Genomic DNA, 22,777 nt, shown 5'->3' with positions numbered 1-22,777 from the left:
GTATGAAACTATAACATTTAAGGGGTTTCTGAATAGTCCATTCGAATAATAATAGTGGTAACATTATAAACATGAATAAATAATCCAATTAAAATCAAGTATTTTTAGTGAATAATAAGGGGATACAAACTAGTTTTATCATAATGATAAAATATATATCAAATTAAGAAATGGAAGACAATGCAGCAACGATATCACAATAAATATAAAAGATTTCAGAAAATCAGCAGCTATTTTACACTCTAGCTCTAAAAGCTAAACCTTTTTTCCAAGAAAATCAGAAACCAAAATTCCCACAAAAAATTTAACTAAATTGGAGACAATGCAGCAACGATATCACAATAAATATAAAAGATTTCAAGATCCCTCTTTATTAAAAGTTGCCATAAGTAATCAAATATGGAGCAGCACGATTAAGCTCACTTACATTGTACAAATCTAGTAAAAGAGACTGATGATTAAAAAGAAAATCATCTGCTTATTTCCACAATTACCGTATCAATTGACAAGGGAAGCTTACAAATCAATGAAACTAGCCCACAATCATGTACTACCAAAATATAAAAAAATTGCCTTTTGTTTTATTTTCAAGAATCCAGTCCTTTTCTGGCTGTTCCTGACTTATATATACTTTATTTTTAATAGATTTAAACTTTGTGAAGAAAAGGTAATTGAAATCGTGGGTAGTAACGTGAAAATGAGGTGGAGTTTGACTCTTTTGCCGACTACTGTAACGGCACCGTCCTGCCATGATTGTCTGGTTTTGGTTAGTGTCAAAATTAAGGTTATTAATTTGTGAATTTGGAGCGTAATTAATATTAATAATGTATTAATTTGGAGCGTATTAATGTAGTAGTTAAAAGCATAAGGCCATCCGCAATGGCGCCTAGCGCACCGCCTAGCCGAGCGCCGGCGCTAGGCGGTCCATTGCAACCGCCCAGCGGATTTCGGAAGTCAAAACCGCTGAGCGCTCGGCGGTTCCGCGGCGCTAGGGGGTGCGCTGGGCAATCCGCTCGGCGCTATTGTAGCGCCCGGATCGCCTAGCGCACAGCCGAGCGGATTTTTTGATTTTTTTTTAAATTTTGTAACACTATATATACGCGGTTTGCACGTCATTTTCATTCGCACCACTTGTTTTAACGAGTACTCTCTCTATCTTACTTTCTGTACAAGATCAATACCGAGAAATGGAGAACACCAACGAAGGCACTCCAGTGACGAGCGGGGCTCAAACTCCCTTGGTCCCCGTGGGAGGTGGATGGGGTCCGATGCCAAGGTACTACAACATGTACCCGTGGTAGAGGATGATGCCCGGGATGGCAGCCGGGGGGAATATGCCCGGGATGGCAGTTGGGGGGAGTATGCCGGCGTGGCAAGGGGTACCGGGGATGCAACCCGGTATGCAGATGATGTCGGGGGGGGGTGCCCGGGATGCAGATGATGCCGCGGGGGGGGGGGGGGGGGGGGGGAGGGGGGACGGCGATGCAGCCCCCGACAGGGGGGGTACCGGCGACGCAGGGGACGCCGGGGGGAGGGGGACGTCTATCGCCCCAGTTTTGATTTTTCGACTGTTTCTTCGCACACATCGACCCCAACGGGGGGAGCAGTGCAGGGTCGTGGCGCCCTAAAGAAGAAGGGCAAGGGGAAGAAGGTCAGGGAGTCGTCGCAGTCGGGTGAGGACAACGGCTCGGTACGGAGAAGGTGGACGGATGCGGAGAACGTCGCGCTGTCCAAGGCGTGGGTGAGTGTTTGAGACGATCCTCTCGTTTCTAACAACCAGAGGATCGTCAACTTGTGGGGCAAGATAGCAGCAGCTTACCAGAGATTTTGCCCGGAGGGGAGGCGATGCAACGGGGACCGAATCAGGGCTGCCGTCTCCCGATTTTCTGGCTTGTACGCCAACACCCTCCGCATGCAGAGCAGTGGTCAAACGGAGGAAGACTGCAGGAGGATAGCGGAGAAAGTCTTCCCCCAGCCCGGGTTGTATAAGGACTTCACCTACTGGAACTGCTATCTTGTGTTGAACGACTCCTAAAAGTTCCGAGTAGGTGTCGACGCTGGCTGGCCGAAGAAGCAACGACTGAACTATACCGGTGATTACAGCGGCAGCAGCGGTGGTTCCCACGACCTCCCCGAGACGGCCCAGGAGGTCCCGCCCCTCGTTCGTTCGCTCGCCGAACTCGCCCGGTTGGGCACAAGCAGGCTCAACGGGAGGTGGGGGGGCAGCCGGGGGTTCACAGGAGGTCCAGTCGGCATCCCCCTTGGCCAATCCACAGCGGATCTCAAATTCTTCGCGCGTCAACAAACGCGCAATCAGATGGTCAAGACGATGGCCGAATGGCGGGCGGCGGTGGACCACATGAAGAAGAGTTTGCTTCAAACATTGCTCTTGAGCATGCAGGAGGATTTGGAGGCGGCGGCGACGGTGGTGACGGAGGCGGAGGCGATGGTGGCGACGGAGGCGGAGGCGATGGTGGCGACAGCGACGGAGGAGACGACGACGGAGACGAGGAGTGAATTATTGTACTTTTTTTTAATTATTGTAATTTTTTAAAATTATTGTACTTTTTTAAATTATTGTACTTTTTAAAATTTTAATAGTATTATTAATGTTTCCCGTATATGTCTCGTAAATTAAATTCCATATATTGTGTGATTGTTAATTATTTCATTTTTATATAATTGTTATTAGTGATGTGGCTAGTGATGTGGCTAGGCTATGGCTGGACTATGGCTGAGCTATTTGTTTGTTTTGATGATGTGGTAGGAGGATTTTTAGTGTTTATGACGTGGTAGGAGGAGTTTGTGGTTAGGTTATGGCTGGGTTGCTAGACTATTCCTATTATGGATGGCGGAATGAGTATTGAAGCTAATAATGTGCAAATAGGGAGTCTACTGCTACTGCTTTACTGTCAGTCTGTCGCCCACTGTCACAAAGCTTCTTTTATTTTTGTGATTTTTAGCTACATCATTAAGAAAAGCACAAATTGTGGGGGATGGATCCTCTGTGGAGGGAGCACAGCAATGGATGCTGTGCACCAAAACGACGTCGTCCCCCTTAATTCCCTAACTCCTTTTTCCTTTAGTCTGTTACCCTCATTTCCGTTTCATTTATTTTTTCATTGCTTATACATGATTGCCAAACCATTTTAATACTATTATATTTGTACTCTATATTTGGAAAAGGATTCATTAAAAGTTCAAATTTTTTTACTGGATTACATTGTCATCGTGTGTTTAAACTATTTTATTTTTAGTATTCTTCACATTTAAAAAGGTTAATTAAAAGTTTAAAATTTTCATGATGCTTTTCTTTACTTCTAAAACAAAAACGTAAAGAAATATTTTTAATGATATGCATTTAAAGGGATTATTTATAATTTTTATTTTTCTCACGGAATTTTCATAATATTTTATACAAGTTCTCCCTCCGTCCATGAATAAATGTCTCATATATGACCGTCACAAGTTTTAAGAAATTGTTTAGCTTTATAAATCGAGGTGGGTAGAAAAATAAAGTGGAATGTGGAGCCTACTTTTATATTGGTTTTATAATAGAATGTGAGTGGAATGAGCTAGTGGAATATATCACTTACCAAAAAACGTAAAAGTGAAATGAGACATTTATTGGCGGACGGACGAAAATGAAAAAATGGAACATTTAATGACGGACGGAGAGAGTAGTATTGTAGAAGTACATAAAGGCAAAACAATAAGATGGACTTTAGTAAAGCTTTCTACACAATGAGTATGAAAAATACTATATCCGTCCAATAAGAATATGCACTCTTTTATTTTTAGTTCGTCCTACAATAATATGCACCTTTTTAATTTTGAAAACCCGTTTCTCTCTAATGAGATGAAACTCATTCTCCACTAATAATATTTTATTTATTTTTTCTCTCTTACTTTACCAATTTTGCATTAAAATTTGTGTCGAAGCCAAAGTGCATATTCTTTGGGGACGGAGGGAAGAAGTATAGAATATTATCAAAATGAAAATTCTTATATTTGCGCATGGAAGCTTTTATAAATTATAAAGCTTATTTAAATAAAAAAAATTTGTCATGTATCCTTCTACATTATATCTAATTAAATTCGAAAAAATTATGTGGAAGTGTTACACAAGACATAGATAAATAAAATAAAAAAGAAGTCTTCCGTGCTAAGAACCGACATGTTTGGCTAAGGAAATTAAAAGGAATTTGACGCAAGAATAACCTTTTTATTTAAATAATAACTAAAGTTGGAATAAATTATATGGAAGTGCATCACTAAAGGGAATAGAAAATTAAGTCAAAGGAAAAAAGGAAACGGAAAAAAAAGATAATGTTTTGACGACAAAAAAAAATAAACAAATGAAGGGATTAAAGGGGTTAGGGAGAATTAAGGAGATGGACGACATCGTTTTTAATGCACTCTGCTGTACCTCCTCCACAGCAGAGGATCCATCCCCGTCGCCCACTGTCACGAAGCTTCTTTTATTTTTGTGATTTTTAGCTTAATCATTAAGAAAAGCACAAAACTATACATATTTCAGACTAGGTCTTCCTTTCAAGGTAGGCGTTTCGTTTTCCTCTTGCTAAAACACACTTCTTTAGGTGCAGTAGACTAGTAGTGCATTTTCAGTTCCTTGGTGAAATCTTCATGATTTTGAGAATCATTTTGTTCTGATATTTTTGTTTTCTAATTAATAGTTGCAGAGCTGCTTGTTGCTAGCACATTAATGGAGGGAAAGGGGAAAGGACGGGCAATTGGGATCGATTTAGGGACGACGTATTCGTGTGTGGCGGCATGGCAGCACGACCGCATTGAGATTATACCCAACGATCAGGGCAACCGCACCACGCCGTCTTATGTGGCTTTTACCGACTCCCATCGACTTATCGGCGATGCTGCTAAGAATCAAGTTGCTAATAATCCCATCAACACTGTTTACGGTAGTTTGTAATTTTCATTCTTTTATTTTTCCTGTTTTCCTGCCATGTTGTATTTGTTGTTCTATGTGTGACAAAGATAAATAATTGTCTCAGTTAGAATTTTTACTATCAAAGTTTATTTGTAGTAAATTGATTCTGCATAATTTTATTTTGTAGGTTTTGTGTATCGTCTAGTGTGTAGTTTCTATAGGGCTACTAATTGAAGTTATTTCTTACATAGATGCAAAGAGGTTGATAGGTCGCAAATTCAGTGATCCAACGGTTCAGAGTGACCTGAATTATTGGCCGTTTAAGGTCGTTCCTGGCGCTGATGACGACAAGCCTATGATCTCGGTAACCTACAGAGGGGAGGAGAAACAGTTTTCTGCTGAGGAGATCTCCTCAATGGTGCTTACCAAGATGAAGGACATCGCTGAGGCATATCTTGGATCATCTGTCTCGGATGCTGTTGTCACCGTGCCTGCTTATTTCAACGACTCTCAGCGTCAGGCCACCAAGGCTGCTGGAGCCATTGCCGGTCTCAATGTTATGAGGATCATCAATGAACCTACCGCTGCAGCCATTGCTTACGGGCTGGATAAAGGAGCTAATAGCTCTGTTGCAAAGAATGTGCTCTTTTTCGACCTTGGTGGTGGCACATTTGATGTTACAGTCGCCACAATTGAGTCAAATGTCATTGAAGTGAAGGCTATTACCGGCGATACTCATCTTGGAGGCCAGGACATGGACAACAGGATGGTGAATTATTTCATGAAAGAGTTCAAAATCAGGAAGGGTAAGGATATTAGCGGGAATCCAAAAGCTGTTAGGAGATTGAGGACCGCTTGTGAAAGGGCAAAGAGGGTACTTTCCTCCACATTTGAAACCCCAATCGAGATTGAGTCGTTGTGTGAGGGGATTGATCTGTTTTTCACTGCTAGTCGTGCTAAATTCGAAGACCTTAACATGGATTTATTCGACAAGTGCATGGAGCTGGTTGAGAAATGTCTGAGCGATGCGAAGATGGAGAAGAGCAGCGTGAGTGAGGTGGTGCTTGTGGGCGGGTCGAGCAGGATTCCCAAGGTGCAGCAGCTGTTGCAGGAGTTGTTAGGTGGGAAGGAGGTGCGTAAAACGATTAATCCAGACGAAGCTGTGGCGTATGGTGCTGCAGTGCTAGCTGCCAAGTTGAGTAATGAGGGGAATGTGAAAGTGCAGAATGTGGTTCTTTTGGATGTTACTCCTCTGTCTCTTGGTGTTCTAACTATTGGAGATGTGATGGATGTAGTTATTCCGAGAAATACATGTATCCCGATAAGGCGGGAAAAGGGTTTTACCACGGCACGTGACAATCAGACGATAGTGAGGTTTGAGGTCTATGAGGGCGAAAGAAGCAAGGCAACAGACAACAATCTGCTAGGCGAATTCATACTGCAAGGCATTCCCAAGGCACCCAAATGTGTTCCTAATATCAAAGTGTGGTTCGACATCGATGAGAATGGTATCATGAATGTGTCAGCGGAGGACACAGGGAGTGGAGTGAAGAACGGCATCACTATCACCAACCACAAGGGCAGGCTGTGTAGGGAAGAAATCGAGAGGATGGTTGGGGATGCGGAGAAGTATAGGTTGGAGGATGAGAAACACAAGAAGAAGGTTGAGGCGCGGTATGCTGTGGAGCACTACGCGTACAACATGAGGAACGCTATTAGAAGTGCAGCGAACCTCACAGCAGCAGACAAGGAGAGTATGGAGGATGCGTTCAAGTCTTTTGTACAGTGGTTGATCTTCAACGAACATGCGGAGGTTGATGACTTTAAAGGCAAGATGAAGGAGCTCCAGACTGTTTTCGATCCCATCATCCTCAACATGAATCAAGATGTGTGATTTGTTGTTGAAATTTATGTTTTAGATCCTTCAAATACAAGTCGTGTTGATTCCAAGACTAGACTGGTGTGGAAGTATGAAATTAAAGCATTTTTAAGGGACTTGAGTGCATCACATAATTTTCCTTACAATTGTGGACGAAACAGCGAAAAGCACACGTTTTTTTGTGGAATTTTAGTCCTATAATAATTTCGGCTATTTGCGTTGCTTGAAAAACACTACTCCACTATTCAAACACTATATAATAACGTTGGCATTACACGTATTAAACTCTACAAGTGTAATAACTAACTACTATATATGTAGGTATTTTATGTAGTTGTCTAATTAAAAACACACGCTTTCATTGCCATTAAAATGATCATTAAGGAGCGTGTGATATGTAATGGTTTTTTATTTGAATATACTAATATTCCTATTTAATTAGATGTCTTTGTAATTATGTTCGTGGGTCTTAGTAGCTCACTCAGGTAAACATTATATAGATGTCTAGTAATGCATCCACTATACACATATATGTATATTTCAAAAAAGAAATTATAATCAAACAAGGTCATATTTATTGACAAGAAAAGACAAAAAAACGTATATAATTAAAATTCTACAAAATCAAGGATATGAATCTTAGGTAACACTGTTTTTATACATAATTTAGAATTATGACGTTATGTAACAATTGGCAATTCTCACTATAAACAAAACTAACGTTTTCACCATTTTTGAAAACCAAAATTTCAAATTGAAGTCATACTTACCACAGGCCTTAAAGCATCTCCGGAAAAGGTAAATGAAGAGCTAAACTAATATAACTTTTATATTTACCTTTTTTTATGAAAATTATTCTCTAAAGGCAGAGGTATTTGAGAAGATATTATACATTTTCCCATATTGAAGAGGTATATTTACCTCTCCATCATTGAAGAGGTAAAATTTTATAACTACCATATTTACCTTCTTTTCACGAAAAACCATTCTCCAAGGGGAAAACTATTTGAGAAGGTATTACATTTTATGTATTTTATATTATTATTTTATTTAAAAGAAATAATTTACCTTTCTATATACTTTTTTGCTTTGGAATATGTTACTTCTTAGAAGTGTATATTTCACTTTTTTTAGAAGGTAAATATATGATATATCTTTTATATATACCTTTTCTCCTTTGAGATACTCTTACCGCGCCACTAGAATTGTAAGCTAATCAAACAATTCGTATTTAAATAAAATTGTTATACGTTTTTCACAAATATACAATTCGAATTCATTAGATTAATTGTCAAGTACAATCACAAGAAAATTGATCGATTACAAACCTAATTTGGTGTCGCTACATTTTGAAGGTTATTTAAGTTCAGACGTTGAAGCTATTTTTCCATTTTCAAACGTAACATATAAATTCATCATGTCCGTGCCCAGCATACTCTCTAATTAACCTAACGTTAAATACATTTATTTCTGGGATTTGAAACGTTTTTGACATATATTCTATATGAAAATTTTAAAATAATAGCGAAAAGGGTGTAAAAGAAATTTAGGACATGAATTTTAAGTCTTTAAAGGTACCAGAATTTTTAATTTTTTGAAAATATAGCTGGTGCAAATCCTTTTGTTTAAGGAAATACACTAATCGACACTAAAATATAATGATATTATACTTATATATTTGAATGATTAAATTCACCCTTTGCGATTTATTGTACTCCACAAGAATGAATGAAGGTTTATTAAAAGGTAAAATGGCTTGTTCATGAAAAAATAGTGATAGCATATAACTAATCCTATTTTTGTTGGCATTAACTTTTGACAGTCCATTATTATCTTTTTCATTCATTGTGACACTCACTATTTTAGTTATGACTGATTTGGAAAATTTTAATTTAATTTGGGACTAATACAATTTAAAATGGGTGTAGTTAAATATACCTCTAAATTTTGTACTAAGTAATCACTTGCTGGGATAATAATAATAATAATAATAATAATAATAATAATAATAATAATAATAATAATAATAATAACACATTTGAACCAATATACTCCGTGTGTTACTAGTTCAAAGACCTAACTTCACTAGAGAAAACTTTGAGCCCAATTATTCAAGAAATTATTAAAATAGCATTCCTTGTATAATCTTAAAATAGCATATAAATAAAAATAATAACATTAAAGTAATAAATGTATATTGTCCTCTAAAAGTGAGAAAATATTCCATGGTCATGGCATACCAAGTTGGCAATATGACTTGGTGTGACCAACTAATAGTTTTTTGGCGAGTGTAATAAATAATTATGTATAATATGGAAACTAAATACACCTAATATATGGAACTTTTCATCAATTTGTTGGCATTCACTTCTTTTATTGAAATTTTTGATGCACATAAATTTTATTTTCTTATTTTTAATTTTTTTATAGTATAGTACTATTTAAGTATTAAATATTGGAATGAATTTATAAATATGCTAACAAGTGTAATATATATGATATTGAAACTAAATGCATCTAAAGTATTTTTCGCATTTTTATGCTTTTATTTCTTCGACTAAATGCAATTATATATAATATTGAAACTAAATATGCTAACAAGTATAATTATATATAATATTGAAACTAAATGCATCCAAAAAATAAAGTATCGTTTTACTATATTAATTTATTATGATTACAATTTAATTTTCTTGGCATATTAATTAATTAATATTCATAAAAAAATAAGTTTTCTTCCATCTTTAACATTTTACTGTATATGTTATTGAATTTTGATGCATATAAATTAATTTGTACCGTTGCATAACAAATGTAAGTGTTGTCTCACTATTAATATTTTATTTTCTTTCTTAAAATTTTTTAATTATTTTTACATGTTATAAAATATATTAAGAGTTGTAATTAATTAATTAATATGCTAATAAAGTTCAAATTAATTAATTTCAATTTTTAATAGTATAATATAAAATTTTTTAAAATAAGATATAAATTTATATGCATAAAAAATTCAAATAAAAGAAATAAAGGCCAATAAATTGATTAAATCTTCCATATATTAGGTTTATTTAGTTTCCATAATACACATGGTTATTGATAACACTTGTCAAAAAATTATTAGTTGGTCACACCAAATCATATTGTCAATTTGGTATGTCAAGACCATGAAATATTATCTGAAGTGGAATATTTTCTCCTCTAAAAGTAGCGCAGATGGGCATATATTTACGCATCAAGAATATTTTCTCCTCAAAAGATTCAAATTTACTGGATTTTAGAAATCAATTTTCCATTATTTTTAGGTTAAGGCCAAAATATGTTAATAGCGATAGTTTCCATTTATCTCCTATTATGTAACACGATTATGATATAAATAGATCTTTGTTCGACTTATTTGAAGAGTGGTGGTTTGAATCGAGCATGCTCAATGCACCGAAAAAACAATTCGTTTAAATCTCGTATTGTGGGTTCGGAGCATTCTTAATATTTGCTTTTAAATATAAATATTGATATATGTTGGTTTTATAAACAAATTAATGGTATAACAAGAAAGAAAAAGATTGCAATCAGCCTAACCAACTTCATATTAATAGAATTGCAAATTGACAAATAGAAAAAAAAAGGAAATCCTTAAAATATTAATAATTCTTTGTCAATTAAAATAGTCGATGTTTTTTAAAGCGCAATTTTTTAAATGAGAGACAAAACATATCATTAGTATTTATTTACCTAAGCAGAAAATTTTTAGTAAACGAGTAAAAAAAACCTATATTCATCCTTTTTCGTGGAAAAGAAGAATTGTCAATTTCAGAAAAGGAAAAAAACATTTGAACGAGTAAAAAACACTATTTTCACCCTCTTTCGTGGAAAAAAGTAAAATGAGTTGTCAATTTCCCAAAAGGAAAAAAATAATTACTATGCCCTTGCCATTTACCAATGTGAATATGTATCTAATTAAAATTCTTGTTACCATATCTATTTTATAAGGAATAAACAAAACAAAAAAGGAAGAAACATCATCACGTTACCCAATACGTAAAATCGAATCCAAGAATCGACAAAATTTAAAAGAAAATTACTTGGATTTCAAGCATCATAAATCAAAACACGTAACTAAACCATTTCTTCCCATTAAAATACAAAATTACACAAAATCGAAATTAAACCAAATTACCATAACCATATTAATTACTAATATTCTAAAAAAGACTAAACTAGCCTTCTTCATCATCATCATCACATCTTCCTCAGAAATCCTTGAGCAACTTCCTCACCTGCTCAAGCGTCACAAACAGCACCACCGTAAACGGCCCCTGCCTCGAAATCGTCGGAATAAAACCCTTGTAAAGCGCGAACGGCCCCTCAGCTTTAATCGTCTTCATCGCGCAATCCATCGCGCCGTTGTAGGGCGCCGCCACCCCAGGCTCCACCTTCATGTTCATCACCCTCGTCTTGATCACGTCCACGGGATTCGACACCACCGCGGCCACGAACCCAGCCGCGAAGCTGGCCGTCACGTGCGTCCCGAGCCCGTCCCCCATTACATTTTTCTTTATTATAATCTCTTTGAACTGGTCGTACGACGCCAATTGCGAGGCCGTCACCAGCATGGCGCGGTTCACGGTAAGAGCAGACCCGCGCCAGAGGCTGGTGACGCCCTCGTTTTTCGTCATTTGGGAAATGGCGTCGACCACGCTCTTGTAGTTGCGGCGGTCGGGCGCTGGGAGGCGCCCGTCCGCCTGCATCCGGACCATCGCCACGTCGGCGGGGTTGCCTACGGCGGCGCCGACGCCGCCGGCGATTAATCCGGCGACGATTTTGTGTGTTAGTGGGAAGACGTTGGTGTTTGGATCCGTCCATTTGGTTTTGAGGATGTCGTAGAGTCCCATCCTGGTGGTGGAGTATAAGGTCTGGCGGAGGACGGTGGCGGAGACGCCGGAGAATAGGGCGGCGGCGCCGTCTTGCTGGACGATGCGGAGGCCGACGGAGATTGGCCCGGCGCGGGGCGGAGGAATGGTGGGGACGTGGAGGTTCTGAGCCGCGGCGGCGGAATTAGGGAAAGCCATGGCGGGGCGGAGATTGGGAGGAGGAGCGGCGGAGGATTCTCCCTGCAGCTGCATACGGACTTTGATGAGATCTAAGGGGTGAGTGCTGCAGCCGGCGATGATGGAGGCGATGCCGCCTTCGACGAAGCCTTTAACGCCCATGACGTGTTCGGTGAAAATACTCGAGAAAAAAAAATTGAATTGGGGTTAAAATGGCAAAAACGATTGGGATTAGATTGGTTTCGTTTCTGCAAAGAATTGAGGGAATTGATCAAGAGGAAGACCAATTGGAATTGGAGTTCATCTCACTGGAAACCAGGAGATGGGAATGGTGGCCGAAAGCGATGGAGGAGAAGTGGGGGATGGTGGCACGCTGAGACATATGACGATCGAAGGGATGAAGAGAGAAGGAGAAGAGCAGAGGCTATTTATAGTGAGGGGATGGCTGCTAGGTTTACACACGCAACTCTCTCTCGCCTCCATTGTTTTCCCCCAATATTTACGCGGCTTTGGGTGGAGTGTGGCCCAGCTGGAGCTGTGCTGTAATATTTTCCTTTTAATCAAAACATTTCTCTTTTTAAGAAATATTACGATATACTAAGACCAATTTTTTTTGTAACTTGCCAACTATATATTCTAGCCTTTTTAATTTATATAAATTTAAATGTAATTGTAAATTGTTTGCTCTTCAAAGGTAATTGCCTTCTAATATATAAACCACAGCTTTTAAATTTTTAACCATTGTTTTATGATGGTAAAAGTCGAAACTGATGTAATATGATATGGCAATAAAAGTGTATTGTTTTATATTAGTCGGTTAATACTCAAAATTAATGACATTGTGATCTACTGTTATTCTTTTTTATTATAATGATTGCAATTAATCATTATAGACCAATTTTAAAGTTCATGGAAAATACCAAATTTCAGGCAAAATTTATAGTTTTAGGGACCGGGACCAATATCCTTAAAATTAATTAACACATTTAAAAAATTATAGATAAAATTTCAATGGTCATGATAACACGGAGAAAAAATTAATAACTGTGTGTATAAATGGAGCTCATGTGTTGTTGTATAAATTTATAATCATATACCAGCACCATTGAATTTTAACTCCATTTCTGGCCTTTTCAATAATTTCAGCCTTAATTTCGATGCGTAGGGTACACGGTAGAATTAATAATACTATAAGTTACATTTACCGTTGGATTTGACGAGTCACAAGAATAAAAATGATGAACTTTTATTACATTGTTTCATAATTTTCCCTGTACGATTTAGAAAAAAAAAAAACAAATCCATGATAAAATTAAGCAAGATTTCATAACAAATAAAAAACACGTGACACAAGCTTTGCATAAAATATTGCTAATTATGTTCTCCGCTATTATATTTGGGAAATGAATCATTTTTTATTTTATTTTATTCTGGAGGAGATAATAGTAAAATTTGAACCATATTATACTTCCTCACCAATTATAAATTTGGATGTTACTTATTCTCTAAAATTGACAATTTCCACAATAATATGAATGGTTACATTTTGACCATATTAAAGTAACACGACGACTTTATAATCTTCAACAAAAAAACACTAAATTCTCGGTGAAATTAGAAAATACTTTTCTATAACGAAGTCAGAGTATCTTGAGCGAAGTTAGTGGAATAGTGATTTCTATATTACAAATTAGAGATTCTATAACACTAGACATAAAAATAAATGAAATACTGTATATCAATAGAATATTTAACCACTAGACGAAAAAAAAATGAAATAAATCATTAGAATATTTAACCATTAAATAAGGCAAGTTTAGTTAGGTCAAAGTTCTTTAGAAGCTTGAGTGGTTGTTTTAACGTGAAAACGAACAAAAAGGTAAAATTCCAAAATGGCTTTAGGAACTAAGAGTGCCCGACTTTAGATGTTTTCACAATCGGAGGTTTAAACATTGTTCGATCATTTAGAAGTAGAACTGTAGAATTGAAGACTCATAAGCTTTGTTCTTATCGATGCATGTCAAATTTGATGTTTTAATGATTTTTAGCAGCGTGACGTTGTATTGATTTTCTAGTGCCTTTAGTTTAGTTACGAACTAGAATTATTTAGATAGTTTTTGGGACGTATTCTCCAACCTCTTATTCGGTGACAGTGGATTTGTAGACGTTCGGGTGTTGTCGTTTTTAATTTTTCAAAACAAAGACTTTATGAACAAGAAGAACAATCTATTCCTAATATTTATTTTTTCAAAACATAACCTGGCTCCCAAAAGGTGGGTTAACTAGCATATTTGGTCAATTTAAGTTTATAAATTATATTTTAAAGCTAGCAGCTTAAATTATTTCCACTATCCTAATGATTAACAGAGATAGAAAATCTTTAAATTCCATCAATATACAATTTATTATTAGACATATTTGTGTATTTATGATCCATTGATCTTGAGAAGAATTAGTACCAAGAAAAGAATAATCCTAGGTTCATTCAAGCACAAATGGAACACTTGCATGTGCACATATTCTTAGTCATGGGATAGCAAATTAGTAGCTTAGCCAAAAAATAATTGAAAGAATGATTATGATCATGAAGCATAGAATTGGATTCCTAGAGGATCCAACAAATATATGTGTATATTTATAGAAACAAATGATTTTATGCCCTTAAATATTCTTTAATTTTTTGGTTTCTTGAGACATATTCACTGAATATATGCCATCAGAAGTGGCTGCAGTTCATGCACTAGCTTGAGTCCACAAATTTGAAGAAAGTGGGGGTTAATTAATATTATGGTGTTATTTTATTATTTATGCACCTATTTTATACAATGATAAATTGGTATTTAAAATCACCCAAAAATATTAATTATACGCATGTAAAAATTAATACAAAGTTGAGATCCGTTAAATCTCAATTGTTGTCACGAAATTTACGTAGTATCCTTTTCTTTTTGAGAAGAAATCTACTTTATATGAATACAAATCTCATTTTTGTCACCAAATCCACAAGTATATTTTTTTCCTTTTGAGTTGAAAACTACTTTTTTTATGAAAGAAAAAATGAACAAAACGAGAGACCATTAAGAATGGTGACGAATAACAATAAAATCTAGTACTAGTTTAATTCTTTAAGTTTGTTAAAAATCATTAGATTTTAACGTTCGTAGTTAATAAAGGGTCTATTTATAGTTAATTTGGCCACAATTTTAGCATTATTTTATTGTTTGAATTAACTCAACTTTTATGAAGTTAGTTTAATTAGATCTCGAATTCATAATTTCGGCGTTGGAAAATGACTAGAATTTTATAAATATTCCAATACAAAACTTGCAAGGAAAATCATATTACGAATTCCTACTAATATTCTATTGAAAACTTACTAATTTTTAATAGTAACACGTTAGGCTATACTTTTTTATACTACAGCCATGTACGAGTACACTAAGAAACAAGGAAGAACGTAAGCCTCTACCAAACAAATACACTTCTTTTTCATCCGCGTCTAATTTTTTATGATTGCCATTTTACGTGAAATATTATCCAAAATCCCCCCATCATATGAAAATTATCATTTCGAAACAAATTTCTGCGTCCGTTTCTGCTTACAACTATTCCATTTGCTACCTTACTCCATCACTACGCCACCCAATTATGCTTTGAAAGCTTCTTTATGAAACTTTGAAATATTTTTGGTCCAGTGATACAAAGTCAACAGCTAACTCAACTTGAATTGGCTAAAAAGCCAGTAAATAGGCCAATTCTTTGTTGACTTGACCCATAATGCTACAAATTAATGCAATTAAGGGCCACATTACGCATAGTATAATGTGAAATGGAAAAGGGTAAAATTGAATCAATTTGACAATAGGAAAAGGCCATTGAGGTGTATATGGGGACAAACTATCTAAGTTTGATTTATTCCTATATGTGTGGAGATATATTAATGCAGAAAGTATGATTTTTCTACCTTTTGCCATCTACTTTTGATAGCAAGGCGCCACGTGTCATTCCACTAATGGGCGTGACCGGTTTGCCGCGTCGAGTCTAAAGGCTGTATCTGGTGAGGGTGTCTTAATTTGTCAGGCCCATCTAGAACTTTTCAAGAAAATATAAATTATTTTCAAAGAAAGAGAAAACAAAATTACTTTGACTATATGTAACATTGGAAATAAAAGTACAATGGAAACGAATTTGATTTCAAAATATTGGCCGGTAAAAAAGGATGTGATAAAAATGATTTGAAGCAAACAAAACTTTTTTTATTTAAATATTAAAAAAAGAAAAGGATCTAATATTGAAAATAGAAAATGTTAATGTTGCCTGACAGCGTACAACAAGGGGTACAGATGTATCCTACAAATGTACCGTTAAAAGTATAGTATACTCCTTTCGTCCATAAAAATTAGTCTAATTTGTGGACGATACAGATTTTAATGACAAATTTGGTAAATAAGAAAAAGAGAAAAAGTAAGTAACGTATGAGAGAGAGGAGAAAAAGCGGGTAAAGTATGAAAGTGAGACTTTCCACTTATAGAAATGAGACTATTTTTTGTGGACATCTCAAAATGGCAAAATGAGACTATTTTTCGTGGACGGATAGAGTGTACCATTATTATTATTATAAATTAAAATGTTCATTCTCATTATTTTAATTCAAAAGCTTATTATTCAGTACTCATGGTCTAGTTATCAAGTCTATTGTCCAATATAAAACAAAGAAAGGATGAAGAGAGAGATTATTTTATATAATAATATATAATAATGATTATTATATTTCAGTACACTGACAATTTTGGGTTTTGCATTGAAAAGAAGAGATCAAAATACTACTCCCTCCGTCCCCCAATTTGAGTCACTCTTTTCCATTTTGGGCCGTCCCCCAATAAGAGTCACTCTTCCCACTTACCATTTTTGGACATCAAAATTACCCTTCATTACATCAAAAGTCAAAGGGGCCCCACATTTCACTACCTAACTCCATTTATTACACCACACATTCAAATTTTTCCTTAAAACTCGTGCCGAGTCAAAGAGTGACTCAAATTGGGGGACGGAGGGAGTATTATTGATGGGGCTTTACATGTTAACAACAATTCAATTATAGAAAATGAGGGATGATAGATTGAGATACTAACTTGAATAAGGTTATCTCAATTTGCAAGAATAATGACATTGTTTATTCAGATATGGAAACTTATTATATCACTCAAAGAAGATTAAATGTTTTGCTCAACAGATTTCATGTCTTTTCATAATTTTTGGATTGATGTGAATAAAATACTTGATTTATTACTTTGTGAATAAAATACTTGATTTATTACTTTGATTTATTATTTTAAGAAGTTGATAAATGTTTTATTATTATCTTCCAATTTTGTTTCTCTCTCTTAATTTATCTACTTTCTTATTTACTTGACACATTAAACATTCATTTCTTAAACTCTTGTGAAAAAAAAAGAGTTTCAACTATGAAGGTACAGTGGGAATTATCAATTGAAATTTTGTAAAGGCTCACCTCACTAATGGACTGGGCCGTCCTACGCAGTCAGACCACCTTAAATTAGTTACGGAAAAACAAAGCCCAAGACTCAATCGAAAGCCCACTAGAATTCCCATCGCCACTAAAAATAAATTTGGTACTCTTATTTTAAGTTTGGGTAATTTTTACAAAAGTTGATAGTTGGGTGAACTTTTTTTGTACTTTTAAAGTACAGATCATGCTGATTACTACAAATCATAAAACTTTAGGTTATGTATTTGCATTATTTAAAGTCTCTAGGATAACTTTTATAAAAATATCTAAAGTTTGGACTATAAAGTACATAATTTTGTATGAAATCTCCCTTGTTCTGTTCGAATAGACTCCGTTTATTTTAACATGATGATTTGATGTAATGCACATGTTGACCTAGCGATTAAGATCATAAAATGGTAAGTATTTGAGGCGTATATATATCGTGAAATTTGATATGTTATGTACAAATTCTATTTATCGAAATGCACTTCACGCACGTGAAGGGAATATGAACCAAATCGCAAAGAGGTTCCACCCATAACCAATCGACGATACGAAGATTGACCTATCTGACATTTAAATTGATTTTACGAGAAAAAATACGAATATCTCAATCAGCCTTACCTTTTAAATCCAATGTATTGTTTTAAATTATCAGTGCCACAAATCAATATCTAGTCTCATTAGTTAAATCAAAATTCAAGATTACCACAATCCAAAAAATGATTTCATCAAATCATTTTATTTGACCACATAAAATCAAAAGCAAGAATACAAAAATGATACAATCAAAGGCCAAGAGAGTGAGGAAAGCCGGTCTCCGGCAGCCAATTCCCACCGCCGATAAAATTCCCCACCGTAAACTCCTCCGCCTCCTCCGCGCTCGTCAGCACCCTAAACCCCTCCCAATCCACCCTCCCCTCCGTCCCTGCCCCGGCGCCAGTATTCCCATACTCCGCATAGAACAGAGTAGCAAGCGCAAAGTCGCCGCTCCACTCATGCCATCCCGCCGGAGCAATCACATCGCTGATCTCACTCTGCATCACGATGGTTCTCGAATGTTCCTTCCACGGCCGGCCGAGGTACGTCGGAAAGTCGCCCTGGACCGGCCGGAGATCCGACGTGGCGCCGACGCGGCAGCCGTGGATGACGATGCCGGTGTTCTGGTTGGGGTCTTTCCGGCTCTGGGCGGTGACCATGTTGCGCTGGCCGGGGTTGGGGCGGCGCGCGTGGATGTCGCAGTCCTGGAAGACGACCTCGGCGTTCCCGAAGATGAAGTCGACAGTGCCGGAGATGAGGCAGCCGGTGTAGAACTGGCGGAGGGAGTGGACGTAGAGGGTGTCCTGGTAGGCCAGTATGTCGCACCGGTAGAAGGCGCATAGGTCGGCGTTCACGCGGAGGGCGACCGCCTGGTGCTTCGAGGGGCCCGCCGTGTTCTCGAACGTGATGTCCCGGGCGAGGAAGCCACCGCCGACCACCGCTGCATTCGAGTCAGAAACTGTGAAAAAAGTCGTTGTCGACCTTCGCTGATAATGAATAACCAACTAGAAATTAACCTAAGCCCCAAAAAATTGAAACGGAGCTGTTGTTGTACTGTGATATCCATAAAAAGTCAAATTTAATGGAATTTTCTGACTTTAAGGATCGACCGCAAGATTGGTCTACCTCGATCACAACTGGATTTGAAATTGAAGTCTATTTTTTCTTGAAAGAGTCTTAGCACATGGAATTTTGTTGGGTCAGAATCATTGAAAAAAGTAGTTGTAGACGGTAGTAGACAAGGGTGGTGTGGCGGTTGTGCTAACAATGAATGATGAATGGAAAACAAAAATGAACCTAAATTCACTAGAGATGTGGAGTAGTAGATTTGTAACTAAACCATGCAAGATCGAAGTCCATCGGAAAAATATTACTACTACTATTCTATTCGGATTGAAAAAATAACACAATTAATTCTTAGAATGTGTGACTTTTAATAGGAGTATCATTTAATATCAATAAAAAATAGCATAACAGTTCAAATGTTTTCGAAGATTAATATCCCTACATCATATACGGTGGAAAAACTCAGTAGATAAGTTATTAAAGTATTTTTGATTGGAGAAATGTCAGAAACAGTACACCCCATGTTCAAATAATTTGAAACAGAATATGGTCCCATAGATTTGAAAGTCACAAAATAGGGTTTGGATCCCCTGCTGTGGCTGTTAGCACAGCAGGGGATGCTGTTCCATACATAGAATTTTTAATTGTTAAATTATAATATTAAAATATTAAGTTTGTTTATTATAAAACAAATAAATGTGTGTGTATGTGTGGCACAGCCCCTGCTGTGCACAGCAGGGGATCTTGGCCCCACAAAATAACCAATAATAGTCCAAAAATTACTAGTTTCCAGCACATGAACGTTTTGTCCCATCTCCTCAAAAAGTGAAATTTTTGTAAATCTACTTTCCCAATAATTCATCACCTGTTAATATATCTTGAGTTAGGATAATCACATAATTACTTTAGTTAAACGACTTATTTGGGTACATTTTAATTTAACCCAGTAATTAGATAATTCATTACTCGCACTTTTCATTTTAGGCTACGCTGTAAATTTGAGATTGATTTTATAGTGTAATTAAATTTGAATTTTAAGTGAATGAGACCAATTAATAAATGAACTCTTAACTTAAACTAACATATTAATTAAATGTATTAATTCTAACTTAAACTATAAATAGTGCAAGGAGTTTGTGACGAGCCGAAAAACAACAGTGCAAGTAACATGAGACGGAGGGAGTATTATTTTATCTAAAAAATCGAACACTATTTAATTGAAAGCGGAAAGACTAACCAACTGTGGCGGAATTGAAGGTAGTGCTGCCGTCGACGACGTTCTTGCTTGCGGTGATAATGGTGGTCGTACGGCCATCTCCGACGAACATCAAGTTCGTCTTCTTCTTCGGTATCACCACATTCTCCCTATAAACCCCGGCCTTTATCCGAATCACATACCTCCGGCTACTCTTCAGCGGTGCGTCTGCCACCGCCTCCGAAACCGTCAGGTAGTCCCCACTCCCGTCTGCCGCCACCGTCACATTCGCCTCCACCGCTGACTCCTGCAGCAGCCGCCGGTCTCCCGCCGGCAGCCACTCCGGCCACTTCTCCGGCAGCCTCCTCCCCTCCGCTGCTGCCGCCGCCGATTCCTTAAAGGACAAGTTCTTGATGATGGCCATCACATTGCTGACGAGGCGGAAGACGTGCGTCTGGCCGGCGACGAGCGCGGCGCGGACCTTTTGGTCCGCGCTGTCGTGGGAGAAGCCGTCCAGACACGAGTCCTGGTTGGTCTGGGCGGCGGAAAGGAGGGTGAGGAGATTCTCCTTGTGGGCGGCGAGGGAGGAGTTCCCGAGCCGCCCCAGGTCGACGAGCTCCGCCTCGCTGAGGCGTAGCTCGTCCAGAGTGTCGTCGATCGTCTCGAGGCAGTCGTGGAGGGCGCCCTTCTCGCGCGCCGTCAGCGACTGCCGCCGAGCGCGGCCGACTTTCTGCACGGTGAAGAAGTTGCGCTCAACCGTGGAGATGGTGTAGCGCAGGGCCGTGATCAGCACGTCCCTGCTGCTCTTGACCGCGGCAGTCTTTGGGGCCGCCGCAGCCAAGGTGGAGAGGCAGAGCTCTGGGTACAATGTGGCGTCGCAGGTGGACTTTATTACGGCGGCTGCGGCGGCGGTGTGGTGGATGCGGCGGGCAAGGGGGATGGAAACGGCGGCGACGAGGAGGATAGAGAGGAATGCGGAGAGGATCAGGATTTTTCGGTTGTTTTTGTGGAGCTTTTCTGATGGCATAGTTTCCATGGTTACTGAGAATGTTTAGCAGTAAGCTGTGTGTGTGAAACAAACAAGGTTATCTTGTTGCATATGTGAAACAGTATTAGTACATAATTTCACTGTCTTTTTGTCGGTATATTTTTATTTTATTTTTTATTTTAAACCACTTAAAAAATCAAATGATTATAAACAATACTCCACTGTCTAATATTCCTTCCATCACAAAAAAAAAAAATTCATCAGTCCCATGTAATTTACACTTTTCTGTTTCGTCTCGTCCCAAACTACTTATCCTTTGTTATTTTAAGTAAGAATTAATGTATTTAAGTAACATGTTAGTTAATTTAACTGTTCCCTTATTAAATTATTACTCATTACATTTAAAATACGGAGTAATTTAATTACACTAAAAAATCAATCCTAAATTTAAAACTTAAAAGTGAAAAGTGTAAGTAACATGAGACGTAAGGAGTATGCTAGTAGTATTTCTTTATTAGTATGTCCTTGAAAAGTAAGAACTTTCTAATTTTGAAATAGTTAAATAACACGTTGCCCTTACATATCATTTTATTTACAATTTATACCATTACACTATACTACACTAGTAATGATGTAGAGCTCGCTTTTCTGTAACACTACTTACACTACCATTTATCTCATTCTCTATTTCTTTACCACTTATATGTTAAACACTCATGCTGAACCAAATGTTCATACTTTTCGGGGACAGATATAGTATATAAAATACATTTTGACTTGATGAGAGTTTTTAGAAATATTAAAGAAATTTGATTAAAAAAAGTTGTAAAATACTATAATTCTCATTTCAATATAACTAATTCCATAATAATTAAATAGTAATTACAATTATTTCTTAGAGTATGGCAAAATAAAAAATTAAATGAAAATATAAATCATGGACATTAAAAAAAATAGTGTACATTACTTATTTATCCACGGAAGGAGTACTTAATTTTTTTACTTAGGTTTGAATCCTAACTTACACCTTTACAACCTAAAGCTATATTCAAACGGCTATTTTTAGTTTTCAATTAATTAAAATTATTTTTTGTTTATGAATTTGTTTAGAGTTAGTCGAGAGTTTCATGGCAATATAAGACTTTCATTGAATGTAATCAATATTGAAAAATAGAATTGTACTCCAAATATATACGTATGTAAAATTAGAGTTTTGGAGAAAATAATAAGACTTGTCATATTATGAATATTTTAATAAAATTAAAGAAATGGAAATATTTTATTTATTCTTGAAATAATTAGGTGAAGTGGAAGTGATTTTTTAAAATAATAAGAGGGTCATTAACTTTTTAATAAACTAGAGAAATACTATATACACTAAATTACATAAGCACGTAATTTGAATAAACACTAATCAATAAATTATGATCACTAATTAAATAAATATATGCAACGCATGATCACTATTATTATTATTATTATTATTATTATTATTATTATTATTATTATTATTATTATTATTATAGTTTAAGAGTTTGTAAAATATGTTGGCTTTCCATTTTCTTGTAACCTCTAATAACTTAATGATAGTTTAATTCTATGATTCTTTACATTTTCAATTTGTGACTATAAAAGGAGGCAAGG

The 22,777-nt window shown here is 36.6% G+C and overlaps 3 protein-coding genes across 4 annotated transcripts; 1 reads left to right on the top strand and 2 right to left on the bottom strand.

Annotated features, from left to right (window-relative positions):
* Positions 1–4,401: 4,401 nt before the first annotated feature.
* On the top strand, positions 4,402–6,904 carry LOC121785154 (heat shock cognate 70 kDa protein-like). 2 transcript variants are annotated; one of them, XM_042183529.1, is made up of 3 exons: positions 4,402–4,559; positions 4,698–4,940; positions 5,161–6,904. In XM_042183529.1, exons 2-3 carry the CDS (start codon positions 4,727–4,729, stop codon positions 6,801–6,803), a joined length of 1,857 nt encoding a protein of 618 aa, XP_042039463.1. In that variant the 5' UTR covers positions 4,402–4,559; positions 4,698–4,726; the 3' UTR covers positions 6,804–6,904. The 2 variants fall into 2 exon arrangements, with proteins under 2 accessions (XP_042039463.1, XP_042039464.1); XM_042183530.1 differs by lacking the exon at positions 4,402–4,559 and adding an exon at positions 4,572–4,601.
* A 3,980-nt stretch (positions 6,905–10,884) lies between these two features.
* Positions 10,885–12,245, bottom strand: LOC121785019 (mitochondrial uncoupling protein 5-like). The gene has a single exon (XM_042183342.1). The coding sequence runs from the start codon at positions 11,993–11,995 to the stop codon at positions 11,036–11,038; it is 960 nt and encodes a 319-aa protein (XP_042039276.1). The 5' UTR covers positions 11,996–12,245; the 3' UTR covers positions 10,885–11,035.
* Positions 12,246–18,003: 5,758 nt separating this feature from the next.
* Positions 18,004–21,253, bottom strand: LOC121784494 (pectinesterase-like). Its single transcript, XM_042182637.1, has 2 exons — positions 20,188–21,253; positions 18,004–18,825 (listed from the first exon to the last, which is right to left on the bottom strand). The coding sequence occupies exons 1-2, from the start codon at positions 21,179–21,181 to the stop codon at positions 18,134–18,136; spliced, it is 1,686 nt and encodes a 561-aa protein (XP_042038571.1). The 5' UTR covers positions 21,182–21,253; the 3' UTR covers positions 18,004–18,133.
* Positions 21,254–22,777: the final 1,524 nt, after the last annotated feature.

The sequence above is a fragment of the Salvia splendens genome, chromosome 21 (genome assembly GCF_004379255.2).
Source record: "Salvia splendens isolate huo1 chromosome 21, SspV2, whole genome shotgun sequence".
NCBI classification, from domain to species: domain Eukaryota; kingdom Viridiplantae; phylum Streptophyta; class Magnoliopsida; order Lamiales; family Lamiaceae; genus Salvia; species Salvia splendens.
The sequence above is the reverse complement of the archived record's forward strand: the minus strand, read 5'-3'. Positions and strand labels throughout refer to the sequence as shown.

Coding starts and splice junctions, on each gene's coding strand:
- LOC121785019 (XM_042183342.1), bottom strand. CDS start 11,995: ATGGGCGTTAAAGGCTTCGTCGAAGGCGGCATCGCCTCCATCATCGCC.
- LOC121785154 (XM_042183529.1), top strand. CDS start 4,727: ATGGAGGGAAAGGGGAAAGGACGGGCAATTGGGATCGATTTAGGGACG. Junction 4,941..5,160: donor TCCCATCAACACTGTTTACG/GTAGTTTGTAAT, acceptor TTTCTTACATAG/ATGCAAAGAGGTTGATAGGT.
- LOC121784494 (XM_042182637.1), bottom strand. CDS start 21,181: ATGGAAACTATGCCATCAGAAAAGCTCCACAAAAACAACCGAAAAATC. Junction 18,826..20,187: donor CTTCAATTCCGCCACAGTTG/GTTAGTCTTTCC, acceptor ACTCGAATGCAG/CGGTGGTCGGCGGTGGCTTC.